The 18,728-nt window shown below is 36.1% G+C and overlaps 1 protein-coding gene across 2 annotated transcripts in view; it reads right to left on the reverse strand.

Annotated features, from left to right (window-relative positions):
* The window catches only part of LOC107701837 (rhomboid-related protein 3-like), an 82,645-nt gene that overhangs the window by 18,813 nt on the left and 45,104 nt on the right, over positions 1 to 18,728 (reverse strand). Inside the window, exons 1-5 of one of the 2 annotated variants that reach the window (XM_016503969.1) lie at positions 17,280 to 17,357; positions 12,950 to 13,108; positions 9,473 to 9,697; positions 7,908 to 8,056; positions 4,394 to 4,506 (exon numbers count right to left, since the gene is read on the reverse strand). In XM_016503969.1, coding sequence (XP_016359455.1) covers positions 4,394 to 4,506; positions 7,908 to 8,056; positions 9,473 to 9,697; positions 12,950 to 13,108; positions 17,280 to 17,342 — 709 coding nt within the window. In that variant the 5' untranslated portion in view covers positions 17,343 to 17,357. Of the gene's footprint in view, positions 1 to 4,393; positions 4,507 to 7,907; positions 8,057 to 9,472; positions 9,698 to 12,949; positions 13,109 to 17,279; positions 17,358 to 18,728 lie in introns of those variants that run through there. The other variant, XM_016503968.1, reaches the window with a different exon arrangement.

Below are 18,728 nucleotides of genomic sequence, written 5' to 3' on the forward strand. Positions count from 1 at the left end.
GCGCACACACACACACACACACACACACACACACACACACACACACACACACACACCGATATTAGCTGCTAATGTCATCAGGGAGAATGAAATTACATTTCCACTTCAAATCAAACCCCACAGCTGATGGAAAATGCAGGTGAACTTCCCCCCTCCTTTCTTCTCTCCTTTGCTCTGCATCATTCTCACTTTCACTCCTCATGCCTCTTCATCTCTGTTTTTCTTGCATTCTCCAGTTTGTTTGTTTTTTGTTGTTTTTGTTCCTCTCAGCAGGGGTTGCAGACTGTTGTGTGAGGTTTTCTAATGTTGGAAAAGCTCAGAGTGTTTGTTGCGTTTAATCAGCTTTCCATTTGTTAATCTTCACAAGTCTGAAAGCACATGGCTAGACATGGAAATAATTATATAATCATTATGCTATACCAACATGTTTGCTTCCATCCGTTGACTCATTTGAATAATTTCCAGGATTTTGACTTGATTTTATGAGTTTTTAGAATTTCAACTTCATTTGTAAGTAAATTACACAAAATTATAGTGGTTGGAGTACCACATCTAATCAAAATTGACATATTACCAATGACAATGTATAAAATCTATATAATTGATGACTATTGGAATATACATTTTGTAATGATTTGTACGGTTAAATATGTGTATAAAAAGTTTGCACATGCGTCACTTAATCTAATGCCCAACAATTAGATGAATTAACAGCAATTTGTAGGAAGAAGGGTAAATTAATAGAACAACAATAAAGATAAATGTGACCTCAATAAACTAGTCTGGTTAAGTCATAAGTGTCATGTCATGATCAGAAGAGCTGCCTGAACCCTTGAATGAAGGCTGTTGAGTATTAGGAGTCTGGAAAGGGATGAAGGGTATTTCTCAAAGGGAAGGCTGCATTCTAGTGAGGATGTGTCCTTCCTAGACCAGTCCTTCTGATGCTTCAAGACTAGAGTCCTTCTAAGCATCAAACGCTAGAATGAGATGGTCTAGTAAGTGCATGGCCATATATGTTTCTGCCTCCCTGGTTACAGAACGAAAATACTATTCAAATGATAATTTGAAGAACACTTTACTTATATTAACTTACTGTATTAATGCAGTACAGGTAATGACAACGGTCTGTGGCCTCCCAGTGCTTTACTAACGCACAGTTTAGCATTATGTGATTCATTTACAACACGAAAGAAAACATATTGCATTCATCTCAAAAAACATTTTTCTTACATAACATAATGAAATTGAACAAGCTCAGTCTTGATTTATTTTCAGCAAATTAATTTTTCATGAATTGGATGGAATCTATGCAAAGGATTGTAGGCGATTGAAGGACGTGAAGGATGCACCAGATGCATCCTTCAAAACAGGCTCAATAAAGGACATGAAATGCATACTGTCTTCTAAGGATTCTTAAAATTGAGACATCCTTTGACAAAGCTTGATGACGTGGCAGCCTAGATATGCAGCCCAAAATGGATGTGGTCTTCCATTTGAGAAGCACCCTTATAGCCATTTCTAACTTCTTTAAATCCTCTATTCCAATGTATCTGAAATAACCTACAAATGGAGAAGGTTTCAGACCACTGGTAATCTGTCCAGGCTGGACCACTTCACCAAACTCACCTCAAGAGCAGAGCACAAGATGCTTCAGAAAGTCTCAAAGAACCCTAGGATGATATCAGGGGATCTACTCTGTGATGCAATAGTGTGGATAAGCACTGCCTCCGCAGAAGAAGATAAACACCTGCCTCTACATCGCTGCCCGTTTAGTTCCGCCCAATGATTTGCGCATGTAATATTTTCAAGAGAGGCAAATGTGCAGGTCTGCACAGAAACCAAACTATAATGATGGCTCCGAAGACAACAAGACGCTGTGCAGTGCCAAGTTGTGGATCATGTGGAATCTTTGCATTGCCTTCCTTCTGATCCCAATATTAGGAAAGAGTGGATGAACTTTATTTTTAATGAAGTTCCAGACCGCGTTAGTAAGAACTTGGTCTTTTGTTCACTTCATTTTACCAAGGATTAGTTTACAAACAAGGTACAATTCAGATGGGGGATTTTCAGAAAGATTGAAACGAAAAGATGATGATGTGCCAACTATATTAGATCCGACAGTTATGTCGCAACACACAAGTTCGAGTAACTGTTTTTATTACGTGATCACTATTGATTTGTCTGTTAAACAGATCATTTGATACGAGTATTTATGCGGTTTTAACCTAAATCACAACAGTGTCCATCTGTGAAGGATGTAGGCTGTCAAACATACACAGCTATTAGCTAGTCATAGTCTACAATCCGCCACGCCTATTCAAACAGAGCAATCTGATGAGGGGGGTCAAAAACAGGACCGAAAATATCCTATTACTTCTAAATTGATGTTTTTTTATGTAAAATTCTTGATAACATTATAAGTGGATCTCAGAGAACAGTACAAAATAAAAAAACACAGTTCATGACCCCTTTAATTTGTGCTCAGTCAGTCTTACAAGTAGAAGTGACAAATCTGTGTTGGCTGAACAAGTCCTACATCCAAATAACTATTGATTTTGTGAAGTTGCTCCAGAACAATCATTTAAAAAAGGGTGCACAAATCTGCATGTGAGGTCAGCAAGGAAGAAGCCTCTGCTTTCAAAAAAGAACAGCAAGACAAAATGGATGTTTGCAATCCAACACAAGTAGAACAGGAGTTCTGGAAAAATGTGATCTGGACAGACAAGTAATGTAAGTAATGCTTAGCAAAAAAACTTTTGAAAATGCATTTTGAAAAATTTCAGTTCTAAGTTAAAAGAGCAATACATTTTCCCATGTTCCCATGACTAAAGAATGTCCTTTTTAAAGTTCCTAATTTTGTTTTGGAGGTTTAAATGCATTCAAGGTGCAAGAACACTTCAATTTTCTCATAATATACAATGCAGCATTAGCTCTTTCTCTGAAATGGCTTGTTTAAGGATCCGGTCTCTCTAAACCAGTCCTTTCCAAGCACTTATTCTGCTCTGACTAGTCAGATGGCCCAGTCTGTTGTGATTGGTCTACTGCTAACAGTGCATGTCGGAAATTAAACTCCCTTTACCATATCTGAATGCCAGCTCAGCAGGCTTTCTCAGCTGTTGTATACACATTGATATAAACCAGTGTTTCTCAACCCTGGTCCTGGGCACCCCCAACACTGCACATTTTGTATGTCTCCCTTATCTGACACACCCATTTCAGGTCCTGGAGTTTCTTTTAATGAGCTAATGAGTTGAATCAGGTGTGTTTGATTAGGCAGACACACAAAATGTGCAGTGTTGGGGGCCGCCCAGGACCAGGGTTGAGAAACACTGATGTGTGTCTCCCTAATCAAACACACCTGATTCAACTCATGAGCTCATTAGAAGAAACTCCAGGACCTGAAATGGGTGTGTTTGATTAGGGAGACACACAAAATGTGCAGTGTTGGGGGACGCCCAGGACCAGGGTTGAGAAACACTGATATAAACAGTATCAAAATCTTGCTCCACACTGTATCACTACTCAAAGTAGTAAGAATAAGACAGTCTGCATTAATCAACACAATTTTAGGTAATAGTGGGCCCACAGTATTTCAAGACAATAATTTGAGTTGGCAGAAGGTGACAGCTGTGCACTGGGTGTACACATATAAAACAAACTACATGTTTTGAATACTCGGTAGAAAATATGCACATAAATGATTAATCATTTATACAGGTTGTGACCCAGCGGCGCAAGACAAATAAAGTGGGTACTGCTTGTGAATAAGCATTTTGCAAATCCCATGTTGAACTCAGCAAGATTTGAGAAGCAGTCGTCAGTAAAATGACAGGGACACCACAAAAGGTTGGAGTTATACTGCTGTGGTGTCACTGTAAAAATGAATTGCAACCACTGACTATTCACATCCTCATCCTTTGGGAGTACATGCAAAGTGATTTTTACTTTCGCAGTGCAGAGAACAGCATCTTCTAGATATGACGACAACACAAACCAAACTCTTCCAGGCTACAGCTACAATTTTTGAGGGCGGGTCAAAGTACACATTGTTCACAGGCAGCCAAAGAAGACTATAGGTAGGAATTATGCAAATTTGTAACCTATGTAACCTTTCCTGTTTATGCAGGAATTAAGGTTTGGAATTACTGATGACACATTTCAGACAGTTCAGTATTGGTGATTTCTTCTGGGAGACAATAACTCCAATTGTTGTGCACGTTGCTCTTTGAAATTTTGCAGACCTTTTACATTCACAAACAGCTATATTACACACTACATGAAAGGTAATATCCAAAAGAGCATAACAGGGGCACTTCAAGGAGCTTGCACTAAAAAAAAACACACTTTCTCATCACAAACAGAAAACCTAAAATATATGCTGAGTTTGACTCACCTGCCAGTACGCCACACACATACACCAGGCCGATTCTCAAAGCTCCGTGGACCATCTCTAATGGCACACCCACCAAAAGTTGCATGGCCATATTTAGACCCAGGTGTTCAATTCTGAAACATATAAATCAGCACTAGCACAATTACAGATGTCCCTGAGAAAGGGATTAATATTTTTTCCCCAGATTAGATTAGATTAGAGTGTCTGTATATTTAGTTATTTTCAGAAGTTGCTAGATTTTACAATTTGGTGCACTCCCATAAAAACCTCCTTCTGTTTACCATATTTGATGTGCTGTATGTATCTATGTATTTGCACTCATTAATGTTTATACATGAATAAAAGCCTCAATTAAATCTGTTTATCATATAACGTAATCATATCTTTTCAGAAGACTTGGATTAAATCGCTCTATTTGGATTACTTTCACAATATCTTCATACACTTTTTGAAGGTTGCATGGACTTTTTCCTTGATTATTCTCTAATTGATCACAGATCATTAGAGCAAAAATTAATATGATTACTGTACCACCACCTGCCCTTATCAACCTCCAGATGCCAGTGGTGAACTCAAGAATATCTGGTTATTTAAACAGTCAATAGGTAACTTTAACTGACGCTATTAGGTTTAATTAGCAGAGAACAGTTTTTCATTTTTGTTTCCTTACAAGCTCCTCTTTCAATAAACCTTAATTTATGGAAGAACTGAAAATGCTGTTGCTGTGATCTTACATAACATTTTCAAATACATGTCAGAAAAGAGTAATGTGTCAGAGATGAGGCCTGTAGTGGGTGTGCTCTGACACACAAGTGGCCTGATTCTGGCATGAGTCATTTCCCAATTCCACCCCTGTTCCAACTTTGTTTAGTCCAGCTTTTTTTCTAAAGCCCTGTTCACTTCACCAGCTGCTCTAATTCTTTGACTTTCAGTACTGCACGTGGAAAACAGTTACACTCGAAGTCCTTCACATCTACATCAGCATAGTGACATATCTTGGTGACAGAAAACACTAGAGGTAATGTTCCTCATGTCACATACTTGGCTCTCCTCAACATTGCCAAACAGATCCGATAGAAGCCCAGTGGGGCAAAATCTGGACCCAGATCTAAAATAATAAGAAGCAGGACAAGGTCAGAATAATTATCCTCATAGAACAAGGACCTGAAATTCACTAAGCTTCAGATAACTGGGGCATATAACTTAAGTCATGGTGTAGGATGATCATACAGAGCTAAAAGAAAGAATCGCTGACAAACAGCTTATTCAATCAGGATGATGATGAAGACATCAGCCTGACAGACAAAAGAAACAAAGAAATGAAACTGAAGATAAAGAGCCTTTAATACAATATCTGAACTGAATGTGAACATCTCTGAATATGTTACCCAATCTTCAGTACAAGCACTGTCCATCTTTCACAACAAAAGACAGTTCATGTCCCCAGAAACAGCATATAAAAGTAACTCAATTACTTATCAGGACAATCTGCATGAATGATCTTGAATTATGAATGGCTAGTGGTCTGATCTGAAACTGATCTCTGCTTCAACAAAACCCACAGTTTCCAGAATAAAAGATAATTAAATCACTGCCATGAAAAGATTGAAATATGATGGAAATTTTTATCTGGTAAAGCAAGAACACATTTCACACATTTTTCATGAAAATAGTATGCATACATACAATCACATACAAATGATACTGCATGTACATACTGTACTGTACTTTAATAAAGACGTGTGACAAATAATTCTGCTGTGGCTTTGTTTAGAACTATTAGAACTATTGTTAGCTGAGAAAGTAAGTGGCAACACTGTGTCTTGGTATTAACTTCTTGTTTATTGAACTGATCGTAATCATATTACCACATGAGATCAGAGCAACAACACTCTTGCTTTGCTCCTCCAGTAAACACAAATTTGCCTCTCATAAAAAAGATATAAATATACATTTGTGAAGGAAAGAACATTTAAAAAGTTTAAAGATGTGATCCAGTGTATAGTTTAAATATTAAAATAAATGTTTTATAAGGAATAGCATTAGCATGTTGTGGAATAAAAATTGTCCCAGCAATCTTTTGTGTGGTGAGATATATTAAAAGAATCTCAAAACTTTCAAGGACAGGATAATAACCAAAAACAACGCACGTACAGTAAGTACCAGTTTTCTTCTGGCATTGACCTTTAAAATGGCCTTTACCCATCAGATTACAAGCAGAATCATGTGAAGGGCCATAGAAAGGCAAAATAAAAAGGTTAGTGGACAATGCAAATAGAACATTTCTGTTTCTGTTCCAAACAAAATTATGTTTGATACAACTGCTGATCATCTAAGATCATGTGGATGATATCATGTGGTGTTTAATGCTGCAATTCTGTGACACCATCTCAGAATGAGTCATGTCCTACCCACTGCTGCTGATGAAACCAAGTTAGAGAGTGACTTTTGAAAAGCCTGTGTCTGTGTGTTCTCCTATTGGGATTCTGTTGGTGCAGCAGACAGAGCGGATCACTAGCTTGGGTTAATGGGGAGATTACTCTGTAGATGAGTGTAATATAAAACATTAAACCCCACAGATCACAGCACATCAGGCACATCACAGGGGTTCAAGCCCTCTATCAACCTGGGACACAGGCCTTCAAAAAAAGCTTTTTGAAATGTGGTTTAATAGCATTTTTTGTGCCTGAAAATGTTGCATTGAGGGTGTAAGCATTTTAAAATGCCAGAAAAGAAACAGTTAATCAAAACTGTATCTAAAAATGGCATGAATTAGCAGCAGTGAGCCACATTTTGAGGCTGCAATACTTTTGGATGATTTGAGATACAAATACATCTTTAAATTACAACAGGGATAAGGGGAATGTATTTGTTAAGTACCATGAACGCCTGATATGCACCTGAGAAAGGTTTTTATTCCTGCTTAATTACAGCTCTCTGTATTCAGATTTGTCAGTTGTAGCATTGAGCTGTCAACTATTTTTGTGCAATGACAACTAAACTGTAACACACCAGCTGTTTATCTCATATCACTTAGAAATCTCTTTCTCTTTTCATACCAATTATTACAGTATCTCAAAAGCATTAACTAGAAAATGTAGAAAGTAGTTTGAGTTTAGTTTGAGCAAATTCTGCTTTTTTTCAGTTTCAAGAAGATGAATGGTTTTAGGTGGTGTTTATGGTGACTTACAGTACAATACATGCAACAACTACCATGCTCTGGACAGGTTTAACTTTGGCCAAGAGATCATAAGAGATCTCATGATTACTGTATGTTAGCTAGCTAGTACAAAAGTAACTTGGATTTCAATTCAAGTCTTGTATAGAAATTAATATTTTAATATTGCTGCCAGGATGATTGTAATGGACTATTTTTCTTCAAAGGAAGTTTAAGCTAATCTTCATTTAACATTAAAATAATTTGAAATCAAATAAATATTTTATGTTCATGCACTAATATAATTATATTCACATATGAGTTATTTCGTAATAATATAACTAGTGTGTAACTCACCCTGCGTGCATGAAGATGTAGCTAAGGTAGCGCCAGGCCTGAGCTCTGAGCTGCGGGTGGTATGGCAATGGGCCCTTCAGGAAGTATGGTGATGAGACTTGCAGAACCCAGCGGTTAAGTTGGAATCCGTAATACATAAAGACAACAACCTGAGGACAATGTGGAAAGCAAGAGCCTGTTACTAATGTGACACTTGTGCTGTCCTTCAAAACATAGTGGGCCGCCTACAGAGGAAGCATTTTTAGGGCACTCTTCACACAATGGCTGTTCTAAATGGTAAGCGTTTTCAATATTGTTGAAAATAGTCCCTTATGCTCACCAAGGCTACATGTATTTGATGAAAAATACAGCAAAAACGGTAACACTGTGAAATATTACAATTTAAATCAATTTAAAAACAATTTAAAACCTTTTACCACTTTAATATGCTATCAAGTTCTTCAAGAATCATTCCAATTTGCTGTTTTGTATATTATGTATTAAAGCAATTAGCACAGTGGAGATGGTAAGAAAAATGTTAATGTTCAATATTAATAAACATTTCATTTACTACTAATTAATAAAAAATAATTATTGTAATTAAACATTTATTATTTTACCCAAAGTTTGTATTTTATGATTATTAGAGCATTAGCTTTATAGCTTATCAACATGCTCATGCCAAACCTTATGAAAATTAATTGCTAGTCAAGCCACCCATGCAGGGGGTACAGTGAGTTGGACTCAGTGGATACCACTGTCACCTCACACCAAGGCTTCCCCGGTTCAGGTCTTGGTTGAGCTGGAAGGCCTTTTAATTTAGAGCTTGCATGCTCTCCTGTGTATTTCTCTCTGGGTACTCCCACAGTCTTCCCCACAATCTGCAGCTTCAGTAGCTGTACATGTAGGCATTGAGGCAGCTTACTAGAATCTGTTGAGCTTTGATTCATATGATCTCCTACTGAAAAGTGGGGCCTCGTATAAATATTTACATATCACTTGCATTTCTGCTAGAACTGGAGGAAGATTTTCAATTTAATGACTCTCAAATGCATTATTTGTTAATTCATTTTAAAGGAGAGTTCAAGCACATGCATCTGACTATAGTGTGCTCTCTAGTGACTAATCTATTTAGAACAGCAGTAATGGACCCACTTTATACAGTATTACATGTTTTAAACTACATGTACTAACATGTAAATAAAGTAAACCACTTGATACAGTCTCTCGGTTGTGTTTTTACATTGTTTTACATATGTACTTAATTTCTGTGTTTACATGTGTAATTACAGTAACAACCCATACCCCTTAAACCACCTTTAAACCAAACCTGTCTCTGACTTTACCCTTATCCCACCTCAACAGCGAAAGTGCTTTACAATCCAACATGGACACAATAAGTAGACTACACTATTTTTTAACATAAGTAGCCTACATAGTAGTTAAAGTCACCTACTATAAAGTGGAAGCATATCTGCTGTTCTGTTTTGAGGTAAAAAAAACCCCAACTCATTTCTAGTTTTATAGAATCAGTAGAAAATATTTTTTTTCTTTTAATAATCTTCAATAGTAAAGTTTATTCTTACCTCTGCTATAGTGATGGCCAGCATAAGCCATGGTGGTGGACAGTAGGTGTAACTGTCAAAGTACCACTTGCGGTCCACCTCTCTTGGCAAAGTCTCATAGGCAACATGACGCACAAGTCTCCGAGAAAGACCCAAGCCCACTTCCTCTCTCAGCGCAGAATTCCTGAGCTGCCGACTCCCCTGCAGGATCGCTCGACGGAAACTGTTTGAGCGCTTGTTGCTCATCTGAAAAAAAAAGAAAGAAAACATGACACAAACTGACCAGTCATGTTTATCAGCACTTTTCTTGTAAATATGCAAATGATCATGTAACAGTAACAAAGTCAATCAAGTTTTTATATACAGGCAGGCACAAACTTGTATATGTATCCGTGAGAGCATTTACTGTAATCCTTAATAATATTTATGTATGTTTTTTCTCATTCAGAATCTGTGACTAGACTAATTCACCACCTGGGCTTTTTTGGGAAATATCCCTGATGTTATTGGTCTATGAGCTGTCTTTCTGTCTTTGACAGTGCACCCTATCACACATCCCATGCCCACCCCTTCTCTGCCACAGACAGAATGCCACTGTTGTCACTTAGCAACCAATTAAAGATTCCACACTCATCTCCAAGTCTCAGAGCAGCTGTGTAACAAACAGTGTGTAAGTTATTGCGTGTGTGCGTGTGTGTTTGTGCGTATGACACAATGCTGTTCAAACAAGCTTTTCACTGCTGAGGCAAAAAGCCCTCCTCAAAAACCTGGAATGTTCTTTTATCCCATGCCAGGAATACAGGTCATGCATTATGTAAGTTGTGGAAGAGGCCCTGAGAAGGATGAAGAAATTTAGTTGGAAAGCCCCTAAAGATGTTGCCTTTGCCATCACATTGGGACCAAATGAAATAGTTTAAAACATGACTAAGCTGACCTACAAAGCTTGTATTTTCACGATTCACACGGTAAAGCTAAAGACTATTTACTCAGTTAAATACAGTAAAGAAGCCAACTTTGTGAAAAACTAAAGCCAGAAAATAATGAACGCAGCCCCCCGTCTGGATAACAGCTCACCTCAAATGATATTCTGTAGAGGAATATGTACACACAGCCATCTGCAAGCTGTTTCAACTTATGTTACATTTGTTTGATATAGATATACACATGGACACACAAAACAAAATAAGTACACACACTGACCAGATTTGATATAGATTATAATTTAAAAATTAAGGATTAAATAATACTTTAATTCAGCTAGGATTCATTAAACTGATCAAAGGTGACAGTCAAGTCTTTCAGCTTAAATTCTGTTCTTTTGAAATTTTCAGTTCATCAAAGAATCATCAGAAAAAAAAATGCATCATGGTTTCCTCAAAAAATGTAAGCAGCACTATCGTTTTCAGGTGTGATAATAAGAAATGTTACTTGTAATAATGTTAAATGTTACACAAATCAGCATATGTGACCATGGAACACAAAACCAGCCATAAGTGTCAATTTTTTGAAATTGAGATTTATATATCACCTGAAAGCTGAATAAAAAAGCTTTCTGTTGATGTATGGTTTGTTAGGATAGGACAACATTTGGCAAGATTGAAAATCTGGAATCTGAGGGTGCATAAAATCAAAATATTGAGAAAATCGCCTTTAAAGTTGTCCAAATGAAGTTCTTAGCAATGCATATTACTAATCAAAAATTAAGTTTTAATATATTTATGGTAGGAAATTTACAAAATATCTTCATGGAACATGATCTTTACTTAATATCCTAATGATTTTTGGCATAAAAGAAAAATCTATAATTATGACGAATTTTGTTGGCTATTGCTACAAATATACCCGTCCGTGCGACATGACTGGCTTTGTGGTCCAGGGTCACATATTAGAATGAAAAAGGGTGTGTTGATAATGCAAAAGGACAATAGTAAACAGTCATTTTTTTCAGTTAAAGTTCATCATTGATTCAGTGATGTCGTCATCTAGTTCAGTTCAGTTTCATATATACTATATATTAATGAATAATTAGCAGGTATTTACATGATATTCCAATATACTTTAAAAGAATACCATGGTTTGTCTAAAAAAGCACAAAGGTACATTTGGTAATGCTTTACAATAATGAACATTAATAAACATTTATCGATTTAAGTTCATATTAATTTATCCATATGCTGTTGTTCATTAATAATTAATGTTGTAATACATTAACTATTGTTAATGTATACATTTGGAAATGTTAAAAATGCATAGTGCAAACATTAACCAATAACATTAATAAACACTGAATGCTGTCAAATTTTTGTTTGTTATTTTTTTATTCATGATGCCTAATCTATATTCTTAACAATAACCACATGAAAAGTGTTACCAGACTTTTTTGTTAGTGAATACTTGATTAACTCACTGAATATGGAAACATAACCGTATATTTATCATGATATGAAAGAAAATGTTTTTGACTTGTGCTGCTTACTTCAACCTCACAAACAACAAACTTTATAATTTCCTCCTACTGTTACACATCAGCTTTATTAAAAGATCTCACATTAACAGTTACAGTCTGTGTGCCATAACTCTTTATACACACACCTGATACTCACTTTACACATTCTCCACAAAAACAAACAGACATTAAGTGTTCCCTGGGATGCACTTTTCTGTGGCATAATGATTTGTTGAAGATTTTTGTGTTGGCTGTTTCCATGGAAACCACACAAGGAAAAGTCAAACAATATGGTATTTAGAGAGTACACACACAAATCATATTCTCTACTGTTGGGGCACCATGGTACAGCCAGCTAAAAGACTGTAAGGCTGAAGAAAAGAAAGAATTCTCAGAAAATGACATAATGGAGTGGTGCTGCCACACTTTAATTGCTTTCCATCACAGTGAACAAACATAATGGTGAAACATGGCTATTAATGCACGTATATAGAATTTTACATCCCTCCCAGTCTCCCTCTTGCATCTCCTTTCTACTGTTTTTTTTCTCATCCCTTAAAATAAAAATTTCATCCACCACTAGTTATTACAATCTGTCTTTCCCCAGTATCTCTGTTCTCATATTGTTATAGTGGACAATGAATGAGAGCTGTACAGGAACAAAGGGAGTGTAGAGACCCCAAATGCATGCTCCTCATTCCTCTCTGTCCCACTTTCACATGAACTGCTGCAGCCAATCAAAACACAGAATCTGATTCAAAGTTTCACTGCATTGCTTTATAGCACTATAGCTCTATTCTCCAGCCACTGTGGTGAACAATGAGACTCTTTGAAGAGTTGCTGCATGTGTGAAAGAAAGACTGAGAGAGAATGAGAAAGAGACAGGGAAAAGGGCAGAAGAGGGTGTGAGATTGAGGGTGGGTGGCATTCAGATTTTCCCACAGATTTGATGGCATTCCCATGCAAGTGGAATGGAACATTCCATGTTTTGGCTTTTAGTTCAGGGTCAGAAGTTCTACAAACCTCACCTCAAGTTCATCTGTAGAACTCACCAGGTTAACAAAATCCTGGTAGCAGATCTTTCCATCAGCATTTCCGTCAGCCAGGGCAAGAAGAACCTCCAGCTTTTGGGGGTCCAGTTCTGATCCATGAGCCGCAAGCAGGTCTCGGAAACGCTCAGTACTGATGAAGCCTGAATTCTCTGGGTCATACTGAACATATACCACAGGAGAAACAGGAAATAAGAAATCATTTTCACATTTGATTCTAAAACATTTCCACAACACTCACTGGTGAACATGATAAGAACAGTTAAAATAATTCAAAACAAATTTTGTCTGCCATCTTTGAACTCATAACATGATGATCTTCATTACTGAGGGATTTATCCATCGTTCCATCTGAGGACTATAAGCAGAGGGACATTACTTGATTTCATCTATTAAATAAGTTAGAAAATATATATTACGGATTGCAAAATGAACTGTATCTTAAGTGTCAAAAATACTGTACCATGAAATGCATGATATATAATGTTTTTCATAAAACTGTAGAAATAATTTTTAATATTAATGTTGTTTAATATGAACTTAAGAATACAGAAACATGGTGTTCAATGAAGAAGGTGGCCCTGATGCTTTCATTTACACAAAACAAAAGCAGCATCTGAACCGCCTCTGATACTAGGGCATTATAACCCTTTCATTCAGTTCTCTGTGATCTCTAACAACTGAACAGAACTTTCAGAGCTGATAGGAACTGAGCCACAGCACAAATGTCACACACAAAGTTTCTGGCAAAGTCCTGTTTATCCAGAAATGCTAGAGAAAGTCAGATGGGGTGTTAACAAAAGTAGAGTCATTTGCATTCTTTCTATGGCAAAATTTAATTATCAATTATTTATCATTGAAGCTCAACAAGTAAAATACCACCCACAATCAGTTCATAAGGCCACTCACAAAACATATTAATACATGTCAGATTATGTCCATAAAGTGTGTGAATAGTTGTTTTATTACGTATGTACGTATGTGAGTTTATTGAGGCAAAAGTCATAGTTAATAGCAGTGTTCGAATTGAGGGGGGGCTGGGGGGGTCCCGGACCTCCCATAAGCATAAGGGACCCCCCATAACACCCCAAAAAATATACTTGGGGGGTCCCCTGGTTTTCAATAAAACTATAATACTTGAAACATGAAACTAGTGAAAATTAAAATTAAATGAATAGTTTCGATTGCTGTATTAAATTTAGACTTGCTCATGTTACATATGATATATTTATGCGTTTTTACAGCGTTGCTCATTATAACCAATCACACAAGATTCTGTTGAGCTTAGGAATGCAGTTGCCAATCAGAGGCGTTCAGATTGATTCAGACTAAAATTTGCGAATTCCCTCATCATAAGCAACAAAGTGCAGATGTAAGTACGATGTAAGTAAAGCAATGAGCCTCAAGAAGCCGTGGTTTACAGTGAATTTATAACAGCTAAGGGGCGTTGTTAAGCACGCGCGAGAGCAACACACAAATATAAACATAGGTGTATGTTTGTAGAGTAATTTACAACAGCTTCGAACTTGGCTCAACCAATCAGAATCAAGGACCGGAACTATCCGTTTTATAAAGATTCATTTATCATACCGTGTATGGACAGCTTAATTGATTATAAGAGGAGTTATGAGTGCTTAAATACTAACTGCTAGACTGACTGCTCAATTAAGAGTGCATTCTTTAACTGCATGATTCAGTCTAATAAATGCATTTAGAATGCTCCCAAAATTCAAGATATGGAGGCAGAAAATGTATATATTTATATAATTTCATATAGCCAGTTAATAAATATCACACGAAAAGTGCAGTTTTTTCCCCGCAAAAATCACAAATTTGATATTGATTTTATACAACAATTCAATAAATTCAAGTAGTCAATATTAAGAGACTTTGTTTTAGACACCATATTGCCTATCTTTGCTCTATTTCGCCAACAAATGGTTCCAAACAAAGCCACAGCGCTGTTTTGCGTCTCTGAGCAACATGACGGTGTTTCGTTCCTGACTGAATCAACCGTTTAAATGAGCAATGACTCACTTATTAATAGTGACTTGCTGCCACCTACTGGCGGTTTTAATTTCACATTTAAAGTATATTTTCATTTTTTTTTTATAAATTCAAATACCAGTATTCAACGTTATAGGATTAAAATATTATTTATATTTATATAAATTATCTAAATGCCACTTCAGATGCAGCTTTTGTGTTTCCTCTGCATTGCAAAGATGAATTTTGTTGATAATGATTTTATTTGTTTGGTAACAGCCCCAAATATCTTATTATTCTAACTGACTTTATTGATTAAATATAAGAATTTGACGCAAAAGATAATGCACACCTCTAGAAAAAATTACTTTATAAAGGTAACAATGCCCATAAGGGTAAAACATCTCTTTAAACTTTTTGGAAAAGATTAATTTCTGTCACAGCTGTGAACTGACCATCACACAGAATATGAAGAATATCAAAAACTTTAGGAGTCAGCTGTCTACATCAGTCCTGCAGCGCAACACATTTAGCAAAATATTGTCTCATTATCGTTATCGATAAAATCCCAGAAAATATCGAGATATAATTTTTCGTCAATGTTGTCCACTCCTAGGCTACATATGTAATTCTTCTTTGCTTAGTGATTGTTTGGCACACCTAATTCACTGATCATCGTAAAATAAGCTTTTATCTTAGAATGAGGTTTTCTCAATGATAACGAGGACAAGACAAAAAAAATTAATCGTATTTATATTTTATTTTATTTTATTTATTTATTGAAGGGTGTGGTGGGGTCTGGTTAGGGGGACCCCCCAAGAGCTTTGACACAATTTGAACACTGGTTAATAGTGACATTTGGTCCCCCAAACTAAAGTCTGACCATTGGGGCTTACAAACATAAAAAAAATGTATTTAGGTAATCAGAAAGATAAGGATGGTTTAATGGCATAATGTCAATAACATGATCTGTGTCTGACATTGTGTTTAGTGTCATTGAGTCAAAGTTCAAAGAGCTCATCCTGTTTTAGTAATTCGTGTCAAAGCGTCAGCCCTTCAGGCTTTCAAACATTCATTCACTGTTTGCTTGGGCAGCTAAGGTCATAAGGCACACACACACACACCTCTTCTAAACTAGAGAATTTGCATATAAATATGGCTCAAGATTAATACACAGTTCGCTAAACATTATTAAAGCTACGATCAATCGATCAATCTACACATACAGATACTGTGACAGATGGATCTGCATAAACCAAGAGAAAAAATTTTTTCTCACTGAATGGGAAATTTGATGCTTTAAATGTAAGCTGACCTGTCATGTTAATACAAAACATTCTGCAATGTCGTTTAGGTGATGCTACAAACTATTTACTTTACACAAGATTTGAAGGCAAATGTACTTTAATGTACAACCCTAATCTACCACTCATACTGTACTTTACCATGTGGATTGCCTAGAACCTCCCTTACCTTTTGTAGAATCACTGTAATTTTTTTTAACCTTTTTTACTTATTTATTAATTTAACCAACAGCATTATAAAAGACTGATAAAGAATTATATTTATTATTATATGGATATATTCTGGAATACAAAAAATAAAAAAGATTAAATTAATAAATTAATTTCTAAATAATATTAATTTCTAATAATAAAGTTAATTTCTAATTATCACATAAATTATTAATAATGACAATTTTTTTATAGTTATTACATTAAATAACATAATATAGTTCATTAGGATGTTTACAGTTGCCAAGTAACACTGTAACCATGTGCATTCATATAGAATAGGGTGTCTATTCCTGCTCCTGGAGGACCAATGTCCTGCAGATTTTACCTCCAACCAGCTCCAACACAGTTTTGTGCAAGTTTCTAGTAATCCTGAAGACCTTGAGTAGCAGATTCAGGGGTGTTTAGTTAAGGCTCTAGGACATTCACCAGGGCAGTGGCCATCCAGGAACAGGTTTGGACACCCCTGATATAGAATGTGGGGTCACAGGTGTGCATTTATTGTCAATGGCTTCAAACATGGCTCATCCACTCAGAATTTATAGACTATCTGTTTGGTTGCACTTTATTTTACAGTATGTGCACTTACGTGTACTTACAGTGTACTTAACTAGGAAAATACTGGGTAATATACGATAACTACATGGTTAGAGTTAGGTTCAGGGTTAGAACCTAGTTATTATTCAGTTATTGTAATTAATGTACTTGCGGAACAGGACTGTAAAATAATATGCTTCTAGAGATAACTAGGGATGATATGAGAGAGAGAAAAAATATTGCCACTGTTATTCAGACATTCAAACACATAACAGTCTCGCTAAAGTTTCACCCACCTTCTCTTGAATGAACTCTGCTAACTTCTGCGTGCTGTTAATTTTATCCCCACAAGTTTTCATGGTATGATCTGTTCCTGTCCCACACTGTGCCCATAGAGGGAGAGAGTGAGAAGCTGGAGACAGAGACTAATCTCTACCCATTGGGGATTTACAGTTCAGTGCAGACCCCCACCCCCAGAACACATGCAAACAAACACCCACCACAAACTCCACCCTCAACCCCTTAGCCTACATTCTTAGTACCCGATCACAAACACACACACTCTGCTGTGAACAAGAAAACACATACATTCTTGGTGCCATACCTACATGAACTATTTTTAGTAAACTGGCTAACAGACAGATTTGAGAGAATCCAGCTCCAACAATGAAGTTTTGATGGCTTAGTTTATTCTGCCACCTTACCTAATTATACATCACACACATACATACTCTCTCTGCAGAGACTGCACATGCACAAATATAACCGATGAATCTCACAAAACGACTCAGCAAAATGTAAGCATGCTAAGTCCTTTCCTAAAATGTAATTTTATTCTATTATTTTGATGTGTTTGTGAAGTTGATAGTGATTTTATGAAACCCTGTTGTACATAAAATGTATTATATTGTAGACACCAACCACTGCAGCCCTGATAATTAAATACCACATTAATCCTGCTTAAAGACAGTCCTGGGGCTGATCTTTCATTACAGAGCTAAGAAAAGGGGTGGTGTGTGTTTGTGAGACCCCTGGTATTCCAGGCCTCATTTTCATACAGCCGCATATTAAACAGTCTTCTTTACACAGGAGAGAATATAGTTCACCAACTGCCACAATCTCTCTCTCTTTCTATGTGTGTGTGTGTGTATGTGTGTTTGGAAGGGGAGGGATAAAAAGATTAATACATCTCCAAATAAAAGTAACAATTGTTGAATTCTTTGATTCATATGGAAACTACTTCCACCCCTGAGTAAAATTATAATAAAAGAATAATTGTGAGATAAACTAAGAAATAATAAAATAAGAAATACAAAAAAAGAACAACAATAATATATAAATATATATATGAAGTTGGAAAATTCAAGAAATAAATTCAGTTACAAAGAAAAAAACTTGCAATGACAAAATACTGTACAAAGTCACAGTTGCGACATACAAAGCCATATTCTGAGATGTCATGTTGCAATTATAATAAATTAAATCACATTGCATGATTTAAAAACACATTGTGAGATATAACATCATAATTGGGAGATACAAACTCATTTATTCTTTCTTTCTTTCTTTCTTTTACTCTGAGGCAGATATATGAGCAAAACATTTGACTCATCACTAGTAATATATATTCAGAGAAGCCCTAAAATAAACTAATTTTCATTGTTGTTGGCAATGCTGATTGGATGTGATAATATATATATATATATATATATGTGTGTGTGTGTGTGTGTGTGACCCTGGACCAC

The sequence above is a fragment of the Sinocyclocheilus anshuiensis genome, unplaced genomic scaffold, assembly GCF_001515605.1.
Source record: "Sinocyclocheilus anshuiensis isolate Anshui unplaced genomic scaffold, SAMN03320099.WGS_v1.1 scaffold310, whole genome shotgun sequence".
Classification (NCBI taxonomy): domain Eukaryota; kingdom Metazoa; phylum Chordata; class Actinopteri; order Cypriniformes; family Cyprinidae; genus Sinocyclocheilus; species Sinocyclocheilus anshuiensis.